This window comes from Mytilus trossulus, chromosome 3 (genome assembly GCF_036588685.1).
Source record: "Mytilus trossulus isolate FHL-02 chromosome 3, PNRI_Mtr1.1.1.hap1, whole genome shotgun sequence".
NCBI lineage: Eukaryota > Metazoa > Mollusca > Bivalvia > Mytilida > Mytilidae > Mytilus > Mytilus trossulus.
The window spans coordinates 35,017,712-35,043,122 of record NC_086375.1 but is presented as its reverse complement, the minus strand read 5'-3'; the positions used below and the strand labels follow the sequence as shown (position 1 = coordinate 35,043,122).

The following is a 25,411-nucleotide window of genomic DNA, read 5'->3' as shown; positions in this document are numbered from 1 at the left end:
GACATTATCTTTATCATTACAAGATAAAGGCAAATGAATAATTAACAATTTCTTGATAGAACAAATCTGTGATGAGATATGAATCATTCAGATTATATTTGTTGGTTTTTTTTAATGACAAATGCGAACCTCTCCTTTATATGTGTCATTTGATTCATTCCGGCCTGTCACTAATACAACGACAGCAATTCACAAGCATTGAACATGGCTAGTTTCCCAAACATATTTAAGCTTTCAAAGAAGTCGCTTTTCTACTGAGAGTGAGAGAAAGGAAAAAGAATAGACCACGCTAAAGTGCGCAGATACTAACATCATTTTCTTTTGTTACAATAATACCATGGGAAAAATCTTCAATATTGCTCGTATAAATTTCTTAAACAAAGAATTTATCCTCACCCTGAATTCAGACATATTTTTTTTCAATCAGTGATCAAGTTACATTTTCTTGATTTGGTTTTAAAAAAAATATACACAAATGTTATACACATTAATTAATGTATGAATATGTTAAGTTTGCTTAAAAAATTACAACCTTAATGAAAAAAAATAAAGAGTAATGATTAACAATACGACAACTTGTGTTGTAATGAACCGACGTTTAAATGAAGTTGATGTAAGCAATTATAAGCAACCTTACGATCTTTCACGACGAGAAAAACCCAAAACGCATTGACGGCTACGAAATGTATCGACAAGAATAAAGATTGAACAATTTAAGATAACTAACGACCTTATTCATTATATAACAATAAAGAATTTCTAATATTTATAGCAGACATTAATCAACAACAAACTCATTCAATCTAGTGGACTGATTTAAAATTTATTTATAACAAATATAAGTAGTTGTTTATGATATTTTAAAACAAATTGTATGTAATATATATTTGTGCTGACATTAATTATCATTGATATGGTTATATTTATAAATAAACTATTTACAAAATTAAGAATTTTTGAAATATAAAGGCTTTTCTACCTCAGGCATAGATTACCTTAACTGGATTTGGCAACATTTTAGGAATTTTGGTCCTCAATGCACTTCAACTTCGTACTTCTTTTGGCCTTTTTTACTTTTTGGGATTCGAGCGTCACTGATGAGTCTTTTGAAGACGAAACGCGCGTCTGGCGTATATTCCAAATTTTGTCCTGATATCTATGATGAGTTTATTTGCCAGCTCCACACAATATTGCATCGAAATAGAATCACGATAAAGAGCTTGACCTTATTTTTCAAAATTTTCTGTTTTTCCTGATCTTTTATTCTATTTATATAGATTAAACTCGAAACTTCTATGAGTCTAATAAAGTAATAGCATAAATACCAAACTCAAAAGTATTTTCAAGCGGGAATGTTCATAGCACCTGGCATAATCAAACTCTTTTCTATATCAACCAACGGAAAGAATTAAAATTGACTATCATATTCCTGATGTGGAACAGTTATTTTGGGAAGACAATAGTGGGTTTAAATATGTTTTGCATCTAGCTGAACCTCCAAATTGTATGACGGCTGTTTATAGCAATGTTAAAAAGTTGGATAAGCAACCCAATCAGACAGAATTGATAACGATGACAATCATTGAGATCCAGCAGTCAAACTTTTGTAAACATATATCAAAGACATACAAATACAACTGGTTTTAAAATTTAAACAAACAGACATACAAAGCTAACTGATTTATAAATGCAAACAGACATTCAAACACAACTGATTTAGAAATTCAAACAAACAAATATCCAAAACACACAAAAACACACAAAAATGTGTAGTTGATAGTACATTCAGTATTACCATCATAAATTCATTAACACTTTCCCAATAATTGAAACTTCACCGAACTTCACCGAACTTCACCGAACAGACTTTGATTGTCGACTTGTTCTTCCAGTGCAGTAAAATTGGTACCTTCAACGTAATTGATAGATTTAAACCATTAGGTTGATTCCAAGCATTTTAGCCAGTTAGTCGGTACTGCAATGATCAAATAAATAATGTGAAAAAGAAATTGATTGTCTAAAGGTGGATCTGGTGCAGTAATAAAAGGTACCGTTGATGTTATAACACTACAAAATACTGTGTATTGTAACATACTGCTGACTAGAATCACTTTTAGCATAGCTAAGATTCTAAAACATCTGTTTCAAAAGCACTAGGACAAAAAACAATTAATCATATTGAATTACAAATGACGTTTAGTCATGCAACCAAAATGAAAGTAAGGTAGCGTCAGCATTTTCAAGAATTGGTACATAAAAGGAGTTGTGAGTTTTCATGTTTGAACAGTGTTACTTATGTAAATAAAGAAGATGATGTTTACTTTTGAACTTGCTTTTATTCAACTGATGATAATGGCTACAGCCGACTGCAGTCCAAAACTTGGTAAGTTTATTTTTAAAATCTTGTATTTTAAGACAGAAACCCTTGTTCAAATAATTCATATACTAGTATGTTTTAAATATCTATGCTTCAGCTGATGCCATGATTTCTATGCGTGAAGGAACCATGTAACTTCTATTTGAGGGGATGGTTAGTTTATAAGTGCCTTGTTTGAAAAGTAAATCCTGCACCTTTTAAACTCATTTACCATTACTTCAATCCACAGTCACGTTTCAGTTATTACAGCTGAACAGACGTGCTGGTTCAGCTCTCCTTTACCCGATATCTACGATGAGGGTTTACTGATAGATTGATCGACGACTTACTACTTTCGATAACAGAAATTAATCTAACGCTGAACAGACTAAGTTCGGCTTTATCAATGTAAATACCCGCGGCAAAATACCCTGCAAAAAAACATTATACATGGGGGGTGTTATTCCGACTGACGTCCGAGGGCTGTATCTTAGGTGTTACATTTTTTACCTCCATTTTACTGTCTCACGACTATAGTCCTGATAATGTTTCCTGTCATCGTTAATACTACGCCCGAAACTCATCTTCCTGTACTCCTTTATCGAGGTTAGCGGGCTGCAAAGCTGACCAACCTGGCCCTGACAGAAACCGTTATGAAGGCAGTAAACAACACCAAAATAGTCAAATTCAAAAAGATATTACAAAAAACAAATTGGCGGTCGTCCTGTTCTAACTTACCATCGTCACGATTGCAAATATTTAAACGCGAGCACCAAACGCACTCGGCACCAGCCAACCGCTGCGAGTGCTGCAAAACCAGTCAATGTCGTTCCATCATCAACTCATTTTTGCCTAAATGCTCTTCAACTTTTTCATTGTTTGCACTTTTTAACTTTTTTATTAGAGCGTCATTACTGAGTCTTCTGAAGAAGAAAAAAGCGCGTTTCTGGCGCACAAAATCAAAATCCTAGTATCAAGGATGAGTTTATTTACAAGTTGCAGTCCACATTTTCTGCCCTTCATCGTGATTAACTAACCTATAGTAATAATTGTTAATGAGTTCTATTCCCAAACCATTCATGAAATATTTGCAACTACACGTCAAAAACATGTACTTAGTTTAACAGTGCAAATAAGTGTTTTATATAGAAAGCATGTTGAAATGAGTATACTGGCATTACGTCTTAGTGGTTGTATTAGTACATTTAGCTTCTTGAAAGAATAAATATACCAGGATTGAAATTTAGTTTTAGCGCCAGTCGCGTGTTTCGTCTACAAAAGACTTAGAAAACCCATAGTATTTACAAAATTCAAATTTTTCGCTTTTTCGTTACATGATTGTCAATGAAAAATAATTACTTTTATTGAAAACTTTATTGTGTAGATAATGCAGTAGTTGAAGACCTTTTGACAATGCTAGTAAGATATAAAGAAGGATATGGTAAGTCATAAAAACGATTATTTTTACATGAGCTGGCCTTTAAGAAAAGGATAGATATTTGAAAAATTCAAAGGAATTCGAAAACAAGAACGATTTTTGTGATATTTCATTTTCATTCATATCCTATACTTAAAAAGTATATATGAATATTTAATACATTTTAAATGAAGAATTTTGTCTGTATAATATGTCTGAAAATTCCTCAGGCCTTCTGACAAAGGGAAATTATATATAATGGTGAATCTTTTTTTTGTTGGTTTAATACAATCAGTCTGAGTTTGAGAAATTTTAAGGGTATATTTTGGAGTTAATGCTGTCCAGCATTTTTACCAACAGTCTGGAAGGTTTATTACTTAAATCAATAATTTATAACAAATGAATATAACTTGATTATTACAAGAAATCAACTAATTTAGACACTGAAGCCAAATTTAGAGGGAAAAATTACAGTTAAATCAGAAAGGAGTAGGTTCAGTAAGACCCCTCTTTGGCCCCAAAATATAGCAGTTTTATAAAATTGTTAAAATGTAAACTTTTAGTTATTTATTGGATAGTAGAATGGTTCTTCTACATAAAAATGGGCTGTTTTTGGACAATACAATGCACATATATTGGGTACTAGCACTATTAAGTCATACTCAATGACTGAAATCTTCACAATTCCAGCATTTTAGTTAAATTTTAGACGGTTTCCGGGTAAAACGAAAGTGGCCGCATTCGTGTTCATCCAAATTATTGAGATGGAAGTTGTATTTGACGATAAAACATAACATATATAAAGATTGAGGATGAACACGGATGCGGCCACTTTCGTTTTTGAAAAAAAAAAACATCTGAAAAGTGAATTTTTTTTGGCATATTTGGTAGATTTTTCATATTTGAGCTTGAATCGGATCGTTTTTAATAACTTAATAAGTTAAAATCTTCCATATAAATTAATTGAATCAAATAAAATAGACACTTAAGCGTTTAAAAAGTGGTCAAAATCTTTAGTCAGATGAAACTGAAATTTGAGGCCAAAAGCGGTCCTTACTGGACCTACTCCTTTCAATTTTACTACAATGGCAGAGATAATAAATTCATCTTTTAAGTAAGAAATAATAAAACGAATATTATCCATTAACCTTCTTAGTAAGGTATGTCGCAACTATTCCATATCGGTTTATAAGATTTGAACATCGTAATACTGTCACTTTCTTTTAATACACGTACATGTGAAACAATATATTCAGAAAGGCCGTGTATAAAAAATGTGAAGTTCAATCTTGATTTCTATATTCCAATAGATTTTAGAAACCCTGGAAATTGGAGATATATTCCTGCCTTTACTGCATCTTTTTCACATTCCAAGAATATTAAGGCTAAAGAAATTGTGATGTTCGACAAAATTTGGACAAACAATGGAAATCACTATGATCCTAACACGGGTATTTTCCAAGCTCCAAGAGAAGGACTGTATCATGTATCTTCTACAGTCGTGTCAGTAAAAGGAAAAACAGTTTATGCTCATATATGGCAGAACGAGACCAGGACAGTTGGAATGTATCCTGGTATTGGCTATAATGAAGCTACCTCTAATATTGTGTTACATCTAAAGGAAGGGGACAAAATAACAGTAAGAGGCGGTGGTAATCGTTCTTATCTTTACAGCAGTGAGGGCCACTACATAATGTTCTCTGCCTATCTGATAGCATAATAAATGCACTTTGAATAAATAATACAATTAATAGTTATGTTTTCCTTATGCAAACAGTTATGTGTGTCTTACAGGATGCATTTAGAACACAGTTATACAGTTTAAAAAAAATATCTCTTGATATATTATGATATTTTTAAGTTCTTGCTTTTTCGTTAGCTTTGTACATTCAAAAAAAATCTCAGAAAACTTCAGGTAAAGTCTTCAAACATTCCGATCCAGTATATCCATGATGCCCTCTAACGGGAACTTTAAACAACTGTTAAAAATAAGTCGGGGTTTATGCTAGCTAAAAAAAAACTAGGTTGAGTCGTCAATTTTCCTCGAAAATGCCTGTACTAAGTCAGAAATATGACAGTTGTTTTGAATTCGTTCCGTTGGTCAATATATAGTTGAACGTATGATTTTGAATCATTTTATGAATTTCCTGTTTACTAAACTTTGAATTTTTCGAAAAAAACTAAGGATTTTCTTACCCCAGGAGTGGATTACCTTAGCCGTATTTGGCACAACTTTTTGGAATTTTGGGTCCTCAATGCTCTTCAACTTTGTATTTGTTTGGCTTTTTAAATATTTTGATCTGAGCGTCACTGATGAGTCTTATGTAGACGAAACGCGCGTCTGGCGTATAAAATTATAATCTTGGTACTTTTGATAACTATTTGTCAGGTTTTATAAACCTTCCTTTTTTAATTCACTTTGGAGTTCGGTATTTGTGTTTAAAATTCTTTTCTGTTGCATTTTGTATCCGATAAACGGACTTAACAGTAATACGTAACATTGGTACAAAAAATCAGGAAAAAGAGGTCAATGGCAGATAAACCATGTTAGACGGATACATACACTGTAAAATCATGCAATTATACATGAAATACAGTTGGCATAAATTTTTAGAATTTTGGAACCTTAATGCCCTTTAACTTTGTACTTATTTGGCTTTATTACTATTTTGATATGAGCGTCACTGATGATACTTACATAAAACAAGAGTGCACACACTGAAATTTCTCGCCTTCTTTACTAATCCTTGATACTATCTTGATAGACCTAAATATAAAGCTTTATTACAACTGTCACATAAACTCAACATTAACCAAGAAAAGGAAACATTGATCAATCAACCATGAAAATGAGGTCAAGGTCAGATGAACCATGCCAGGCTAACATGTACAGCTAACAATTCTTCAATACAACAAAAATAGTTGACTTATTGCTTATAAATAAAGAAAAACAGACCAAAACACACAAACACTTTAAACTTAGCAATGAAACATGAAAATGAGGTCAAAGTCAAATAAAACCAGCGTAACCGACATAAAGATCATAAAATATGTCCAAACACCAAATATAGTTGACCTAATGCATAAAGTATTAGAAAAATAGACCAAAACTAAAAAACTTAACTTTGACCACTGAACCATAAAAAATAAGGTCAAGGTCAGATGACACCTGTCAGCTAGACATGTACACCTTACAATCATTCCATACACCAATTATAGTAGACCTATTGCATATAGTATAAGAAAAACAGACCAAAACACAACAAGAGTGCACACACTGAAGCCTTCTTTACTTATCATTGATATTATGTTGATAGTCCTAAGTATAAAGCTTTATTACAACTGTCACATAAACGTTACATTAACCAAGATAACTAAACAGACCAATGAACCATGAAAATGGGGTCAAGGTCAGATGAACCATGCCAGGCTGACATGTACAGCTAACATTGCTTCCATAAAACAAATATAGTTAACCTAATACTTATAGTTTAATAAAAATAGACTAAAACACAAAAACTTGACACTGAGCAATGAACTATGAAAATGAGGTCAAGGTCAAATAAAACCTGCGCGACTAATATATAGATCCTAAAATATTTCCATACACTTAATATAGTTGACCTATGGCGTTAAGTATTTGATAAAAAGACCAAAACTGAAAAAAATTAACTTTGACCACTGAACCATGAAAATGAGGTCAAGGTCATTTGACATCTGTCCACTAGACATGTTCACCTTACAATCATTCCATACAACAAATATAGTAGACCTATTGCTTAAAGAATGAGAAAAACTGACCAAAACACAAAAACTTAACTATAACCACTGAACCATGAAAATGAGGTCAAGGTCAGATGACACCTGCCAGTTGGACATGTACACCTTCCAGTCCTTCCATACACTGAATGTACTAGCCCTATTGCTTATAGTATCTAAGATATCGACTTGACCACCAAAATTTAACCTTATTCACTGAGACATGAAATAAGGTCGAGGTCAAGTGAAAATTGCCTGATAGGCATGAGGACCTTGCAAGGTACCCACATACCATATATAGTTATCCTATTACTTATAATAAATGAGAATTCAACATTACAAAAAATCTGAACTTTTTCACTGAACCATGAAAATGAGGTCAAGGACATTGGACATGTGACTAACGGAAACTTCGTAACATGAGGCATTTATATACAAAGTATGAAGCATCCACGTCTTCCACCTTATAAAATATAAAGCTTTTAAGAAATGACCTAACACCGCCACCGCCGGATCACTATCCCTATGTCGAGCTTTCTGCAACAAAAGTTGCAGGCTCGACAAAAACTTAACTATAACCACTGAACAATGAAAATGAGGTCAAGGTCAGATGACACCTGTCAACTAGACATGTACACCTTACAATCATTCTATACACCAATTATAGTAGACCTATTGCATATAGTATAAGAAAAACAGACCAAAGCACAAAAACTAAACTATAACCACTGAACCATGAAAATGAGGTCAAGGTCAGATGATACCTGCCAGTTGGACATGTACACCTTACAGTCCTTCCATACACCGAATATACTAGACCTATTGCTTATAGTATCTGAGATATGGACTTGACCACCAAAACTTAACCTTGTTCACTGATCCATGAAATGAGGTCGAGGTCAAGTTAAAACTGTCTGACAGACATGAGGACCTTGCAAGGTACGCACATACCAAATATAGTTATCCAATTACTTATAATAAGAGAGAATTTAACATTACAAAAAATCTGAACTTTTTTTTCAAGTAGTCACTGAACCATGAAAATGAGGTCAAGGACATTGGACAAAGTTCGTAACATTAGGCATCTATATACAAAGTATGAAGCATCCAGGTCTTCTACCTTCTAAAATATAAAGCTTTTAAGAAGTGAGCTAACACCGCCGCCGCCGCCGCCAGATCACTATCCTTATGTCGACCTTTCTGCAACAAAAGTTGCAGGCTCGACAAAAACGCGCGCCTGGCGTACGCAATTATAATCCAGGAACCTTTGATAACTATTACAGTAACTGAGAAACGGACCAAACCACAAAAACTTAAAATTGCCATTTGAACCTTGAATATGCAGTTAAGGTCAGAGTTATCCAAACAGATAGACATGTTTACCTTATAATTATCCAAGTATACACCAAATATAGTTGGCCAATATCTTATAAAATATCTAAAATAGTTAGTTTCGATGTATGTTGGCGTTTATGTTGCACTTCAGTGTTCCTGTTGTTCCTGTTGTTTGTTATTCTCGTATAGTTGATGTGTTTCCCTCGAAAACAGTTTGTAACCCGGATTTGATATCTCTTTAAATCGATATAGGACTTTTGAACAACGGAATACTACTATTGCTTTTATTTGTTATATATGAGAAACTTACCAAATCAAAATATTTTGAAATTGAGCTATAGTTCTTTGAAATGAGATCAAGATTATATCTAACCTGTCAGTCTGTCATGTAAATTAATCATAATAATCATTCAGCATATTTGACCTACTTCTCGTAGTATGTCTGCAATACGGGCTAATCATTCACATTTTAACTTTGCCATAAAAAGGATCTGTACAGGTTCGGTTTAGTTCAATTATTTAAAATGCTATATAAAAAAAATCCGAAACCATGATATATGTACAAAAAGTACAATAAGACAGAATGAAATTGTATTATTCAAACCGTTTACAGTAAGATTGTCTAATGATTTTATGAGGCTGAAATATCAAAGTTATAACAAATAAAAGTACCTGTTAAATTTAGCAGGCATGATTGGTTTAGAGAAACAAACAGTTTTCGAGCAAAAGCTAGGAATGGGAACTAGGATGATGTTTCCTGTATGTATATCCTGGTGTAGTTTCCCTTATTTTTGTAACTTTCTATAAATGCCTGACTAATCGTTAATGGCTAGTTCCAGTGTCAATGCATTGGACCGACAGACGTACAAAAATATAAACTAACAGGCATTGTGATTTCTATATAATTCTCACCACAATTTGTTTCAAGAGGGGATAATAAAAAGGCTAATTGTTAATAATTATAATTTGATGCACCAGATGTGCGTTTCGTCTGCGTAAAGCTCATCGGTGTCGCTCAGATAGTTAAGAAAGTCAAACAAGTATATTAGTACACTTTGGGATAACTGAGGACCCAAAATTTCACAAATTGAGCTAACTAAGACTAAGGTAATCTATGTCTGGAATAGGAAAATCCTAAGTATTTCGAATAATTTTACTTTTGTAAACAGTTAAATTATAAAAATTATCATATGATTGATATTCATGTCAACGTTAGTTACAAAAACTGTCTGTTCTGTGTCTCTGTCTATAATAAATTACATAGAACGTTGTTTCGAAAAAAAAATCGACACTAACAACAATGACGACCACTTGGTTCTTCAGTAAGAGTTTTCTGCCACCAGTTTTAAAGTTTGGCAATATCGTTTTCAAAAAACAAACAAGAAAAATAGTACAGTCACCATAATGTATAAGAATAAGTTCTTGCACTGAACATTATCCTTATTATAAGAGGTTGGTGTATTTTCTTAACTGTGATTTTTGACCTCTAATTCAAATATTTTTCTTTTAAGTAGTGCAATTTCTGCTTCTGTTACGTCCCAATACTCCTGTATTTTTCCTTGGAGCTCTGCTTTTTCATTCTGTCTGTTTTTCGCCTTGATCTTTTCTTTTCGTGACGACTTGTGGTATTCATAAAGCAGAAATGATGCAGAGACTCCGTAAACTAATACTTCTCCAAGTAATTTTGAACCTAAATTCATTGCTTCATCTGTTGATAATGGCTCTGCTTGTGTTTGTGTATCAACACCAAATAATCTACTTTGTGATGTAAAATTCATTGAGTGATACCCTAAAAAAACAATAATAAACTAATAAAAACCTCAAAAAGTTTTATCTAAATTAAAAAGTCACCAGTTTGTAAGGTAAGGCTTCAAACAACCTATATTTATTGCATGGATATATTATTTTTTTATTTTTTTTAGTTTATTTATATGTTTTTGAGTTTAGCATGACGTCCATTTTCACTGAAGTAGTACACATTTTAATTTACGGGCCAGCTGAGACCCACCTCCGGATGTGGGATTTTCTCGCTGCGTTGAAGACCCATCGGTGGACTTCGGCTGTTATCTGCACTTTTATCGGGTTGTTGTCTCTCCCGATTTCCATTATCAATTTTATTTTTATTAGAAGATGTGGTATGAGCGCCAATGCGACAACTCTCCACTTATGTCACAATGTGTTTTAGTAAACCATTTGAGGTTTAAGTACGGAATCAACACGGAGCCTTGGCTCACACCGAACAGCAAACTATAAAATGCCCCAAGAATGACTAGTGTAAACCCATTCAAAAAAATAAATATCTTAGCAAACTCTTCTTCCTAAGTTGGCTAGATCTATGTTGTTTTTTTATGTTTTATTATCGGTTGAACGTTTTTAAATGTTTGTTTTATGATCTCGATGATACCCGATCAGAAAAGAGGCCAATCGTAGCAATTCGTAATTAATGGAGAAACAATTGCAACATAAATCTATTTTCGTGTATGTCATAGATTTTAAACATAGTTTCACATAGAAAACTATAGGACAAAACACTGAAAATATTATCAATCATCCAAACGTCCATGTACTATCCACACTGATTTAGTATTACTCGAGAAAAAACTGAACCACTGATTATAAGCCTACTGACTTTAGACAGACACACACAGTATGAGCTGGGCATCTTTTGCGAGTGCCGAACCCTCCATTAAGCTGGTACAGTGGTGTAACGACGACACAAGATAAGGACAGACAGTTATTGACAGCTGAATTTGATGAAGAGTTGTCTCATTGGCACTCATACCACATCTTTTTATATCTATTGATTCATCAAATCGATATAATTCAAAAAAAATAAAAACCTAACAGAGAGACTAAGGACACACACAATCAATCTAAGAGTCACATAACTGTTATTCATACTGAACAGCCAATCACGACTTATTTATATATATATATATATATAAATTGTTTCTAAGACTGTTGCTCTCCTTGTAATGTGAACAATTATAATGTTAGACGTCGTTAAACATTCACTGAACAAACAAAACAAACAAACAAAGTGATCAAGCAAGCAAGCGAAAACAAACAAACAAACGTAAGAACCATCCATGTTTCGAAGGGAATACTTGTATACCGTTTCAATTTATTTTTCAATCCATTGATTTATATTTATTAAAACTTACATAAGTACAAGAAAACACGAAAACGCTAAAATCTGGAAAATGTTAAAAAAAGATAAGTGAAACCATTTCGCGTTTGGCTTCGCGTTTACGCATTTTCGACATTGCGTACTTGCGTTGTCAACTTTCCGTTTTTCGTGTTTCCGCCCTATAGAATACAAAAGACGAAAAGGCAAAATCGTGAACACGCGAAATGGCGTTAAACGATCCCAATAATTAGCTATAATTAATAAGTATTGCCCCGTCAGCGTAAAAGTGACTATCCATATTAACAATGTAGATGAAAAATACTTTTTGAAGTTACATAACATGAAAAAAAAAATATGGTTGATAATTATATCCAACGTAGCGATAACGGTTTTATCTGAAAGAAAAGCGTCTTCTGTTTTACATCATCAGGCAAGCGAATCAAGATATTTTACAAAATTCAAAGAATGATAAAATTGCAATCGATCCCACAACACTCAAAAAACGTACTACGTTGAAATTTTCAACATTTGGGTTTGGGTACTATGACGTATATCAATTTTCATACATCAAATATATTTCCAGGGAAGACCACCCCACCTTTTAATTTACACATTCGGAAATGCATTTATAATAACATTACTTATAGAAACAAAGATGCTTATATTTTGAAATTTTGGCTCATATTTGTTGTCAATTTACTTTTGCCTCTATAGTGAGAACAGATATCAATATGAGTTTATATTTGTATCTTATAAAAAATTAATGTTGAAAGCATTTGCACTTTTTGTCCTTAAATTAAGAAGAAAAGGTTCATATTAAGAGATGGTATTCTTTAATCAATTAAATACATCAAGGGTAAACGGTGTATTAGTGGTGTTACGTCATAGGGTAGCTGAAATGCGTCTAATGTGGCGGATATCGACCATTTGATATACTGCTGCTGCTAATTAGCCTACCTTTAGGTGAAAGGGAGAGTCGAGTTCGTAAACCTTGCCCTACCAGTACAAAGCCTCTATACTACCAAGACTCTTGTAATACCTTCCCGTGGCAATACAAGGATACTGGGATCCAGTATTCCAGGCTAAATTGCAAGGGATATTGGAGCAGCAAGGGCCCTAGAGATGTAGAATGCAGGCCCACCGGTGACTTTGTAAAGTCAAAGGCTATGGAAGTAAATCCAGAAAGGAAATCCGGGTAGATGGAACTCGTAAGGTCATGTAGTCGTCTAAGGGATGGAAAACCCCTACAGAATAACCCGACCCTTCACGTAGAAGGTTATGCTTAGTGTTAACGACTCTAACAAGTAAAATCAACTCATGTTACAGAAACAGCAACGAAGAATACGCTGCCCCACACGCCAATGGGCATAATGGACAGAAATTAAGTTAGTAAGGGTAAACGAAATTCAATTTTCTAATAATAAATATGAAAAAATAGAAGATGTGGTATCATTGCTAATATGTCCAATACGAACCCACCCGAGAGCAAAGCAAGTAAATGCAAGGATTTATGGGTCATCATACGGCCTTAAACGATTAGAAAGACTTTTACAGTCTTGTCTGGTCACGCATTTCTTTCACGATCATTATAAAGTGTTGTCTTAGGCCGTGTTCATACCAAACGCCGTGTACAGTAAACATGTTTACATTTGGTTTAATGTAATCTACACTAGTTTCAAATAGCTTTGTCCACATCTATACACCTTGTTTAGTTACCAGTACATAAGATGTGTTCACACTTGTAAACTATATGTGATTTAAAATGTTCATTACGTAGAACCGAACTCAAATTTCCGAACAAATTTTTCTAGCAGTAGGGGAACGACCATTTGACTTTTTAAAAAAAAGGGGGGTGGATTTTCTCACAATTTGATTGAAAAATAATCGGGTCATACAGATGATTAGAATGAAAAAATAGTCTGAATCAAAAGTTTCCCTTGTACATTATAGTGTTAAATATTGAATTGGTACCATCCAAAAAAATTGAATATTAACTTTCGCGCGATAAAAAATTAGGACGCAGACCCCCCCCCCCCCCTTTTTTTTTTTTTGGTTATAATAAAACACCCATGCAACCACGCATCCCATATTGCTGATAGGACCCGACACAAATATCAATTTCGTGTTTCGGTAGTTAAGCTTGGGATGGTCAATTTAAGATGCATTATTTGAATATAATCAAATATGAAAATTATTCATATTTATATTGATATATTTATATTTTTATTCTTCTTCTTTATATCTAGTTATTATGACAGATCTACCATCATCAGGGGTCCAACTGTCAATTTAATGTTAAAGTCTTTAACTTTGATCTACTAAGCATATCTCCAATACTTTTATGTTTGCTATACGCAACTATTGGTGCTGCATTGAATATTTGTTCACAGTCTTCATCGAACTGTAATAACTGCCAGTGTTTCATTATACGTTTCTTTATTTTACGTATATATGGATTATATTTAGTTATTAAAACTAACGGAATACTTTGCTTCTCTTTAGATTTGTTTTGTTGTAATAAATCAGTACGGTCAATTGCTAAAGCATCAGTAATACTATCATCTATTTCCACGTTATCATAACCCCTATCTAATAATTTCACTTTGAAATTAGTTAGATTGTTTATTAATTTGTTATGGTCACTTGTATTTCTAATTTGCCGTATTGCTTCACCTTTAATAAATCCTCTGAATACATGCTGTGAGTGACAGCTATTTCTGTGCAGAAACAGATAAGAATTTGTTTCTTTAAAATGTATTTCGAGGTCAAGAATGCCATATGTTGTAAATCTTTGACCTTTAATTACATCAACATCCAAGAACGACATTTTATCGTTTTTGATTTCATAGGTGAACTTTAATAAGGGGTTATAATCATTTGCTAGACGAAAAAAATCTGTAATTTCATCTGATGTTCCATCATATATTATGAATCCATCGTCTCTATATCTGCCATGATAGAATATTTTGTCTTTATATTGAAATGCAGAAATAATTTCATTCATTATTTCAAACATAAGAATGTCACAGATTTCCGGTGACGGAACTGCACCAATTGCCGTACCTATTATTTGTTTGTAAATTTTCCCATCAAATTCAAATACATTGTTTTCTAAAATGATTCTCAACAAATGTATTAATACATTGACTGGCGGAGCATTGACCTTGAAGTTCGATTTGTCAAAACTGTCATATGCTCGTTCAACTGCACGCAATAATGCTTCTTGAGGTAGATTTGTAAACATCTGTGTTATATCATACGAAACTAACAGGCTGTTTGCCATAGGTTTTAATTTCTCAATGATATTAATGAACGATGTAGTATCTTTTATATATGTGGACTGATTTTGAACTATTGGTATAAGAAAATAGTCAACGTAATGACCTATAAGTTCAGTTACAGAACCACACTGTGATATAATTGGTCTGCCAGGTGGAATTATATTTAATTCATTTAATCCATCTTGTTGTATTTGTTTAAACGTCTCTATTTCAAGGCGGTGAATTTTTGGAAGAATATAAATTCTCCCTAATCGTGCATCTCTTAATTTTTGACCATTTGTTAAAAATCTAAATGATATTTTGTCGATTATGCCTTGATCGTATAATGATTTAACATACTCAATGACTTTGATTTTCAGTTCTGCCATGTTAAATGAATCTAATTGGCAGTAATGTTGAGTATTTAGTTGTCTTGTGACTTCTGTTATATAGTCTAGCCTGTCTAAAATAACACAATTTGAATTTTTATCTGCCTTTTTTATTACTATTGTTTCATCATTTTTCAAATTGCTTAGCGCTATTCTTTCGCCCTTAGTAAGATTGTTTTTTACATTTCTTTCTATTGGTAGAAAAGACAATTCAAGCTTGGTTAACTCTATATAATTTTCCAACGTATGGCACGTAGAGGCAGGTTTATATCCTGTATTGTTACGAAATGGATGAAGGTCAGTTTTTTCTTGACTGAACATATACCTACATCGTAATTTTCTAGCAAATTCATTGTAGTCTTTTAGTATAGACATTTTTGCATTTTTGCTTGATGGCGTTGGTATAAATTTCAAGCCTTTCGCCAACAGGATATATTCCTGATTTGATAATCTGCGTTTCGATAGATTAATTACATGCTTTTTGGCATGTGCAGTTCTTTGCTGCATATTGTATTTATTCCGTTCTTTTTTATTGTAGAATCGGAATTTTTGCTTTTTAGCATTTCTATTAAAACGACGTGCCATTTTTGAGTTCACATTGGGTGATTCTCTTAGCTACGTGCCTTTGTTGAGCTCACATTTTGTTATAATAAAACACCCATGCAACCACGCATCCCATATTGCTGATAGGACCCGACACAAATATCAATTTCGTGTTTCGGTAGTTAAGCTTGGGATGGTCAATTTAAGATGCATTATTTGAATATAATCAAATATGAAAATTATTCATATTTATATTGATATATTTATATTTTTATTCTTCTTCTTTATATCTAGTTATTATGACAGATCTACCATCATCAGGGGTCCAACTGTCAATTTAATGTTAAAGTCTTTAACTTTGATCTACTAAGCATATCTCCAATACTTTTATGTTTGCTATACGCAACTATTGGTGCTGCATTGAATATTTGTGCACAGTCTTCATCGAACTGTAATAACTGCCAGTGTTTCATTATACGTTTCTTTATTTTACGTATATATGGATTATATTTAGTTATTAAAACTAACGGAATACTTTGCTTCTCTTTAGATTTGTTTTGTTGTAATAAATCAGTACGGTCAATTGCTAAAGCATCAGTAATACTATCATCTATTTCCACGTTATCATAACCCCTATCTAATAATTTCACTTTGAAATTAGTTAGATTGTTTATTAATTTGTTATGGTCACTTGTATTTCTAATTTGCCGTATTGCTTCACCTTTAATAAATCCTCTGAATACATGCTGTGAGTGACAGCTATTTCTGTGCAGAAACAGATAAGAATTTGTTTCTTTAAAATGTATTTCGAGGTCAAGAATGCCATATGTTGTAAATCTTTGACCTTTAATTACATCAACATCCAAGAACGACATTTTATCGTTTTTGATTTCATAGGTGAACTTTAATAAGGGGTTATAATCATTTGCTAGACGAAAAAAATCTGTAATTTCATCTGATGTTCCATCATATATTATGAATCCATCGTCTCTATATCTGCCATGATAGAATATTTTGTCTTTATATTGAAATGCAGAAATAATTTCATTCATTATTTCAAACATAAGAATGTCACAGATTTCCGGTGACGGAACTGCACCAATTGCCGTACCTATTATTTGTTTGTAAATTTTCCCATCAAATTCAAATACATTGTTTTCTAAAATGATTCTCAACAAATGTATTAATACATTGACTGGCGGAGCATTGACCTTGAAGTTCGATTTGTCAAAACTGTCATATGCTCGTTCAACTGCACGCAATAATGCTTCTTGAGGTAGATTTGTAAACATCTGTGTTATATCATACGAAACTAACAGGCTGTTTGCCATAGGTTTTAATTTCTCAATGATATTAATGAACGATGTAGTATCTTTTATATATGTGGACTGATTTTGAACTATTGGTATAAGAAAATAGTCAACGTAATGACCTATAAGTTCAGTTACAGAACCACACTGTGATATAATTGGTCTGCCAGGTGGAATTATATTTAATTCATTTAATCCATCTTGTTGTATTTGTTTAAACGTCTCTATTTCAAGGCGGTGAATTTTTGGAAGAATATAAATTCTCCCTAATCGTGCATCTCTTAATTTTTGACCATTTGTTAAAAATCTAAATGATATTTTGTCGATTATGCCTTGATCGTATAATGATTTAACATACTCAATGACTTGGATTTTCAGTTCTGCCATGTTAAATGAATCTAATTGGCAGTAATGTTGAGTATTTAGTTGTCTTGTGACTTCTGTTATATAGTCTAGCCTGTCTAAAATAACACAATTTGAATTTTTATCTGCCTTTTTTATTACTATTGTTTCATCATTTTTCAAATTGCTTAGCGCTATTCTTTCGCCCTTAGTAAGATTGTTTTTTACATTTCTTTCTATTGGTAGAAAAGACAATTCAAGCTTGGTTAACTCTATATAATTTTCCAACGTATGGCACGTAGAGGCAGGTTTATATCCTGTATTGTTACGAAATGGATGAAGGTCAGTTTTTTCTTGACTGAACATATACCTACATCGTAATTTTCTAGCAAATTCATTGTAGTCTTTTAGTATAGACATTTTTGCATTTTTGCTTGATGGCGTTGGTATAAATTTCAAGCCTTTCGCCAACAGGATATATTCCTGATTTGATAATCTGCGTTTCGATAGATTAATTACATGCTTTTTGGCATGTGCAGTTCTTTGCTGCATATTGTATTTATTCCGTTCTTTTTTATTGTAGAATCGGAATTTTTGCTTTTTAGCATTTCTATTAAAACGACGTGCCATTTTTGAGTTCACATTGGGTGATTCTCTTAGCTACGTGCCTTTGTTGAGCTCACATTGGGTGGCTGAAGAATTTTTAGGTTTACACATGTTATAAACCTTGAAAGAAGATCCGCCCATTTTGACGTGGGTTGATAGGCGGGGATAAGATAGCAGTGAGAAATTGTCTGTGTTGATGATGTATAAATGAGTCACATTGTTGTGTGGAATTTTTCAAAGTAAATCATGTCATGAAGTATTTTCAACTCAAGGCTAAAAGCTTTGTCCACCGGAACAATAAAATAACATTTTGTTATAATAAAACACCCATGCAACCACGCATCCCATATTGCTGATAGGATCCCCGCCTATCAACCCACGTCAAAATGGGCGGATCTTCTTTCGAGGTTTATAACATGTGTAAACCTAAAAATTCTTCAGCCACCCAATGTGAGCTCAACAAAGGCACGTAGCTAAGAGAATCACCCAATGTGAACTCAAAAATGGCACGTCGTTTTAATAGAAATGCTAAAAAGCAAAAATTCCGATTCTACAATAAAAAAGAACGGAATAAATACAATATGCAGCAAAGAACTGCACATGCCAAAAAGCATGTAATTAATCTATCGAAACGCAGATTATCAAATCAGGAATATATCCTGTTGGCGAAAGGCTTGAAATTTATACCAACGCCATCAAGCAAAAATGCAAAAATGTCTATACTAAAAGACTACAATGAATTTGCTAGAAAATTACGATGTAGGTATATGTTCAGTCAAGAAAAAACTGACCTTCATCCATTTCGTAACAATACAGGATATAAACCTGCCTCTACGTGCCATACGTTGGAAAATTATATAGAGTTAACCAAGCTTGAATTGTCTTTTCTACCAATAGAAAGAAATGTAAAAAACAATCTTACTAAGGGCGAAAGAATAGCGCTAAGCAATTTGAAAAATGATGAAACAATAGTAATAAAAAAGGCAGATAAAAATTCAAATTGTGTTATTTTAGACAGGCTAGACTATATAACAGAAGTCACAAGACAACTAAATACTCAACATTACTGCCAATTAGATTCATTTAACATGGCAGAACTGAAAATCCAAGTCATTGAGTATGTTAAATCATTATACGATGAAGGCATAATCGACAAAATATCATTTAGATTTTTAACAAATGGTCAAAAATTAAGAGATGCACGATTAGGGAGAATTTATATTCTTCCAAAAATTCACCGCCTTGAAATAGAGACGTTTAAACAAATACAACAAGATGGATTAAATGAATTAAATATAATTCCACCTGGCAGACCAATTATATCACAGTGTGGTTCTGTAACTGAACTTATAGGTCATTACGTTGACTATTTTCTTATACCAATAGTTCAAAATCAGTCCACATATATAAAAGATACTACATCGTTCATTAATATCATTGAGAAATTAAAACCTATGGCAAACAGCCTGTTAGTTTCGTATGATATAACACAGATGTTTACAAATCTACCTCAAGAAGCATTATTGCGTGCAGTTGAACGAGCATATGACAGTTTTGACAAATCGAACTTCAAGGTCAATGCTCCGCCAGTCAATGTATTAATACATTTGTTGAGAATCATTTTAGAAAACAATGTATTTGAATTTGATGGGAAAATTTACAAACAAATAATAGGTACGGCAATTGGTGCAGTTCCGTCACCGGAAATCTGTGACATTCTTATGTTTGAAATAATGAATGAAATTATTTCTGCATTTCAATATAAAGACAAAATATTCTATCATGGCAGATATAGAGACGATGGATTCATAATATATGATGGAACATCAGATGAAATTACAGATTTTTTTCGTCTAGCAAATGATTATAACCCCTTATTAAAGTTCACCTATGAAATCAAAAACGATAAAATGTCGTTCTTGGATGTTGATGTAATTAAAGGTCAAAGATTTACAACATATGGCATTCTTGACCTCGAAATACATTTTAAAGAAACAAATTCTTATCTGTTTCTGCACAGAAATAGCTGTCACTCACAGCATGTATTCAGAGGATTTATTAAAGGTGAAGCAATACGGCAAATTAGAAATACAAGTGACCATAACAAAGTAATAAACAATCTAACTAATTTCAAAGTGAAATTATTAGATAGGGGTTATGATAACGTGGAAATAGATGATAGTATTACTGATGCTTTAGCAATTGACCGTACTGATTTATTACAACAAAACAAATCTAAAGAGAAGCAAAGTATTCCGTTAGTTTTAATAACTAAATATAATCCATATATACGTAAAATAAAGAAACGTATAATGAAACACTGGCAGTTATTACAGTTCGATGAAGACTGTGCACAAATATTCAATGCAGCACCAATAGTTGCGTATAGCAAACATAAAAGTATTGGAGATATGCTTAGTAGATCAAAGTTAAAGACTTTAACATTAAATTGACAGTTGGACCCCTGATGATGGTAGATCTGTCATAATAACTAGATATAAAGAAGAAGAATAAAAATATAAATATATCAATATAAATATGAATAATTTTCATATTTGATTATATTCAAATAATGCATCTTAAATTGACCATCCCAAGCTTAACTACCGAAACACGAAATTGATATTTGTGTCGGGTCCTATCAGCAATATGGGATGCGTGGTTGCATGGGTGTTTTATTATAACAAAACCATTTGACTTTTAAAAAAAAAAGGGGGGTGGATTTTCTCACAATTTGATTGAAAAATAATCGGGTCATACAGATGATTAGAATGAAAAAATAGTCTGAATCAAAAGTTTCCCTTGTACATTATAGTGTTAAATATTGAATTGGTACCATCCAAAAAAATTGAATATTAACTTTCGCGCGATAAAAAATTAGGACGCAGACCCCCCCCCCTTTTTTTTTTTTTTTTGTAAAGTAAAGTGGTTGCTCCTTTAAGAAAGTAATTTTGGATGATTTGTAGTAGTTTAAAGATGTCTCGACTTCGCATTAAAAATGTAGGCTGCATCAGCGTGCTTATAGACAAAGAAAAAGAATTGCGATGTTAAGGATCACTACATTTCTATCTTTTCTGTTTGTTTCAAATGGTATTGTTTCTACAAGTAGGGTTTTTTTTGGCAAAAGGAGAGGGTGATATTTTTTTTTTGTTTCTAATTGCATTTTAACGGATCTGAGATTCTACACAAACAAACAATAAACCTCCCCCTTTTTCAGTAATGCATTTATGAGTGAATCGTTGTTTGAGTAAAGATCAGTGGCAAATATTTCTGTCAGTGTGTACGTCCAGTCGATTCGGGAAGACCTTTTCTAAGGAACTATGTGTTCGGCAATGATGATGGATGAGTTTTGATAAGGGGTTAATAAGGCTACGTAAAGTGTTTTTATAACAAATAAATATATCACGTTTAGACAAATATTTCTGTAAAGAACTTATTATAATTAATAAGTGTTATAAGTATCAATTTTATATAAAAATCGCTTCTTTTTTTACATATAAATGGAAAATTACAGTTTGGAATGTCTAGTTTTGTGTACACTGAACCTACACAAGGCCTACATCGACTATCGACTGCATGTAGACAAAACATGATTTAAACTACATGTAAACAATGAGTTTTATCAATGGAAACGTGATTATGTTTAGTTTATTTGTGAGTTACACTAACACAACACCAAGTTTAGGTCAATGTGAACACGGCCTTATATTTCATGATCAATTTTGTATAAAAAAAAATCAACAAAATTCTTTTCTTTTAAAATAATAATCTAAATACATGTTCAAGCCGAAAAAAAGCACTTCCGTTGTACTGTACTGCATTTTTTCTTTTATCTAAGGGCATATTATTTTCAAGGAAGTTGAACAATTTTGACAGACATAATTCGTTTTTCTGGTGTTTTGCGCATGCTGATAATACAACGGACATTTTCACAGATGTTGCAGTTGAATTGTGCGAAACTGATTTCACGAACCGATACCATCCTTTCACGATCCAATCGCATTGCTTGACCACCTTTACATATTCTTTCACGATCTTTTTTTTCTCTCGATATGAAACTAACCAAAAGACAGCTTCCATACGATAGGATACAGAGTGAGGACCGTTTGGCAAAAAACGGCCGTGTTTTCATCTAAATTTAACTCTAAGATCTGTCAAACCTGTGCATATGGAATAATAATTTAATTTTGGATGTAACGCGTCTTCTGATTGGCTGACTTTATTTTCTTATCAACCCATAGACATAATAACATTAACGGTACCAATTTTCCTGCACCAGATGCGCATTTCGACAATACATGTCTCTTCAGTGATGCTCGTGGCCAAAATATTTGAAAATCCAAAGGCGTATATAAAAGATGAAGAGCTATAATCCAAAAGGTCCAAAAAGTAAAGCCAAATTCGTAAAAGGAACCAGAGTTTTGCATGAGGGAGATACATTCCTTAATTTATAATAATTTCTAACATTTTTTAACAGCAAATTTTAATAATACAAAATAAATCCGTATTTTCATGCCAGTACTGAAGTACTGGCTTCTGAGCTGGTGATACCCTCGGGGACTAACAGTCCACCATGCAGCAGAGGCATATTTAGTTATGTGACGTCATCAACGTTTTTTCGTGTTTTTTTACGGTTTGAAATGGAATTTAGAATTAAATTATAAGGAATGACTGTAATAATTTTTTCTGTCTATGAAGAAATAACATAAAAAATTGATGTACACTGAAAAACGCGCGAATAGTATTATAGCATAGCAGGCCCAAGATAATTAAAATTCATTTTATGTTTTTGTGACAACGATGTTGTAAATGGAATGTTTGATACAGTGCAACAGGTTATGATGCTGAAACTGGCGAGATGCTAAAAGAAAGACAGTGTCCGACGACTGGTCCCCTGCCCTCACTGGCGAAACTAGCTTACAAACTGGTAGACCGAATTAAGTATTGATTTTTCTTTCACTTTAATGAACGGATGGTGTCCGTATGAACGGATGGTGTCCGTTAAGTAGGCTGACTCCCACTGAAGACAATTTCGATCGACACATTATAAAGATATACAATGTTTACAGGTTGCCAAAGAATTAAGATTACATAATGATAAAGTTGGCAAATTACACAAGCATACAATATAAGCACTTCAAAGTTCTTAAAAGTAACAATAGACCGTAATTGAAAAAAGGATAAGAGCTATTTTCCTAATGCATGCACTAGTAGTTGATTGGCTTGCTTGTTTTGTTTGTGTCAATGGTTGCTGCGTGTTAACTAAACCTTTAAAAAACAATGTACTCATAAATTTAGCTCTTAAGTCAAATGCAATGATATTAAATGCACAGAACAAGAACTGCAGATAAATAGAAATAATTATTTATGTACGCTATAAAAATCAACGGATTAAAAAATAATGAAATGAAATAGTTGTGTAGCATAAATTAAAAGAATCTTTTTTTGAGTTTTTCACACAGTTTTAGATTAAAAACTAACACACATGAATAATATTTTAGAATGCAAATCTGTTGAATTTAAAATGAATTGTTCTGAAAAGATTAAAAAGAAAACTGTAAATAATATTAGAACAAGTCCAAATGTCCGAAAAAAAGAAATATAGAATTTAGTTCGACTTTTTCTACAATAACAGATCAATTTAGAAAAATAATCTGATGTCACTTCTTATTTTTGGTTGGTTGCTCAGCCTTTAGTTTCTGTGTTGTGTTTTTATACTGTTGTTTTTCTTTTCATTTTCTTTTCGACTTGGGGTGTGTACAGAAAAAAAGGTAATAATTGAAATGAACTGTATTAATTGACAGTGTTGATGATAGAGGGACATTAGATACCTAACAATAAATGAATATTGAAATTGTTTTACTGAGTGGATCTCATCAAGTAAAACTCAACTGTTTGTTAATTTTATCATCGTCTGCAGGGACGAAAAAAAAGTGCACTGAAAAATCCTGGGAATTAAGTAATGTTTTAAAGCATAAAATTTGAATTTTATTTCTATAAGGCCATCTATGTCCCAAAACTTTCCCATGTACACAGGTTAGTCTGTACTCATAGTTAACGTTGAGGTGAAAACGCAGCCATTTTAGCCAACATTTTGAAATCGTACATGTATACTAATTATAAATTCTTACCTTGCCCAATTGGTACAATTACTGAACGAAATGTTCGATTCCGCTTTGCCAATGCACCAAGTCTATGAACAACTGGTCGTGTTATTTGTCTGGCTAGTAAAATAACCAATTTAACTATTGGCAATACCATATTTTCGTCCGCATTGAGGTGGAACAGTGGTATTTAATTTCCGGGAACTAGTTGTCTCGGTTTACTAGACGCTTAAATTTTTCAATCAATCGGCATGATGTTCTTTAATTATTTCGTCCTACCTCCTCGACGATATGAATCAGAGATGTGGCTAAGATACAATAAGTACCGATTATCAGGTTATCTGCATGTTGATATCGTAAAATATCAGCTGCGAGACATAATATGAAGCTTTTTGTCGAGTGAGCGTAGCGAACGAGATCAAAAAGCCTTCATATAATGCCAAGCAGCTGATATTTTACAATATCATTATGCAGATAATCTGATAATCGATTTATCGGGCTATATTTGCTTGTTTCAGAAGTGTTTTCTTTGTTTCACCAGCAAACAGAAGATGACTTGATAAGTTCGGGTCAAAGTTATTAACGTCGGTTCAAACATTATGACGTCGCTGATATGTCCGGGTCAAAGTTATTTAGGCCGGGTCAACGTATTTGACGTCACAAAGACATGATATGGAATAATATTAAAAAAAAAAATCTTTGTTGCGTATAGTTTAGACAAGTCAGGCCCGTAATATTAAGGACAAAAACTGATGGTTGATGATGATGATAGTTACATTCAAACGGACAACATAACACAGGAACTTCACGAGGTTGACGTCTTGACTTATGTACAGAACAAATGACGAAAAACGATAAAC

General features: G+C 32.8%; 2 protein-coding genes across 2 annotated transcripts; one reads left to right on the top strand and one right to left on the bottom strand.

The window, feature by feature from the left end:
• Nucleotides 1-2,310: 2,310 nt before the first annotated feature.
• On the top strand, nt 2,311-5,514 carry LOC134709386 (complement C1q-like protein 3). The gene is made up of 3 exons (XM_063569553.1): nt 2,311-2,383; nt 3,741-3,797; nt 5,084-5,514. Exons 1-3 carry the CDS (start codon nt 2,311-2,313, stop codon nt 5,491-5,493), a joined length of 540 nt encoding a protein of 179 aa, XP_063425623.1. The 3' UTR covers nt 5,494-5,514.
• A 4,492-nt stretch (nt 5,515-10,006) lies between these two features.
• LOC134709385 (uncharacterized) lies at nt 10,007-24,768 on the bottom strand. Its single transcript, XM_063569552.1, has 2 exons — nt 24,579-24,768; nt 10,007-10,656 (listed from the first exon to the last, which is right to left on the bottom strand). Exons 1-2 carry the CDS (start codon nt 24,706-24,708, stop codon nt 10,334-10,336), a joined length of 453 nt encoding a protein of 150 aa, XP_063425622.1. The 5' UTR covers nt 24,709-24,768; the 3' UTR covers nt 10,007-10,333.
• Nucleotides 24,769-25,411: the final 643 nt, after the last annotated feature.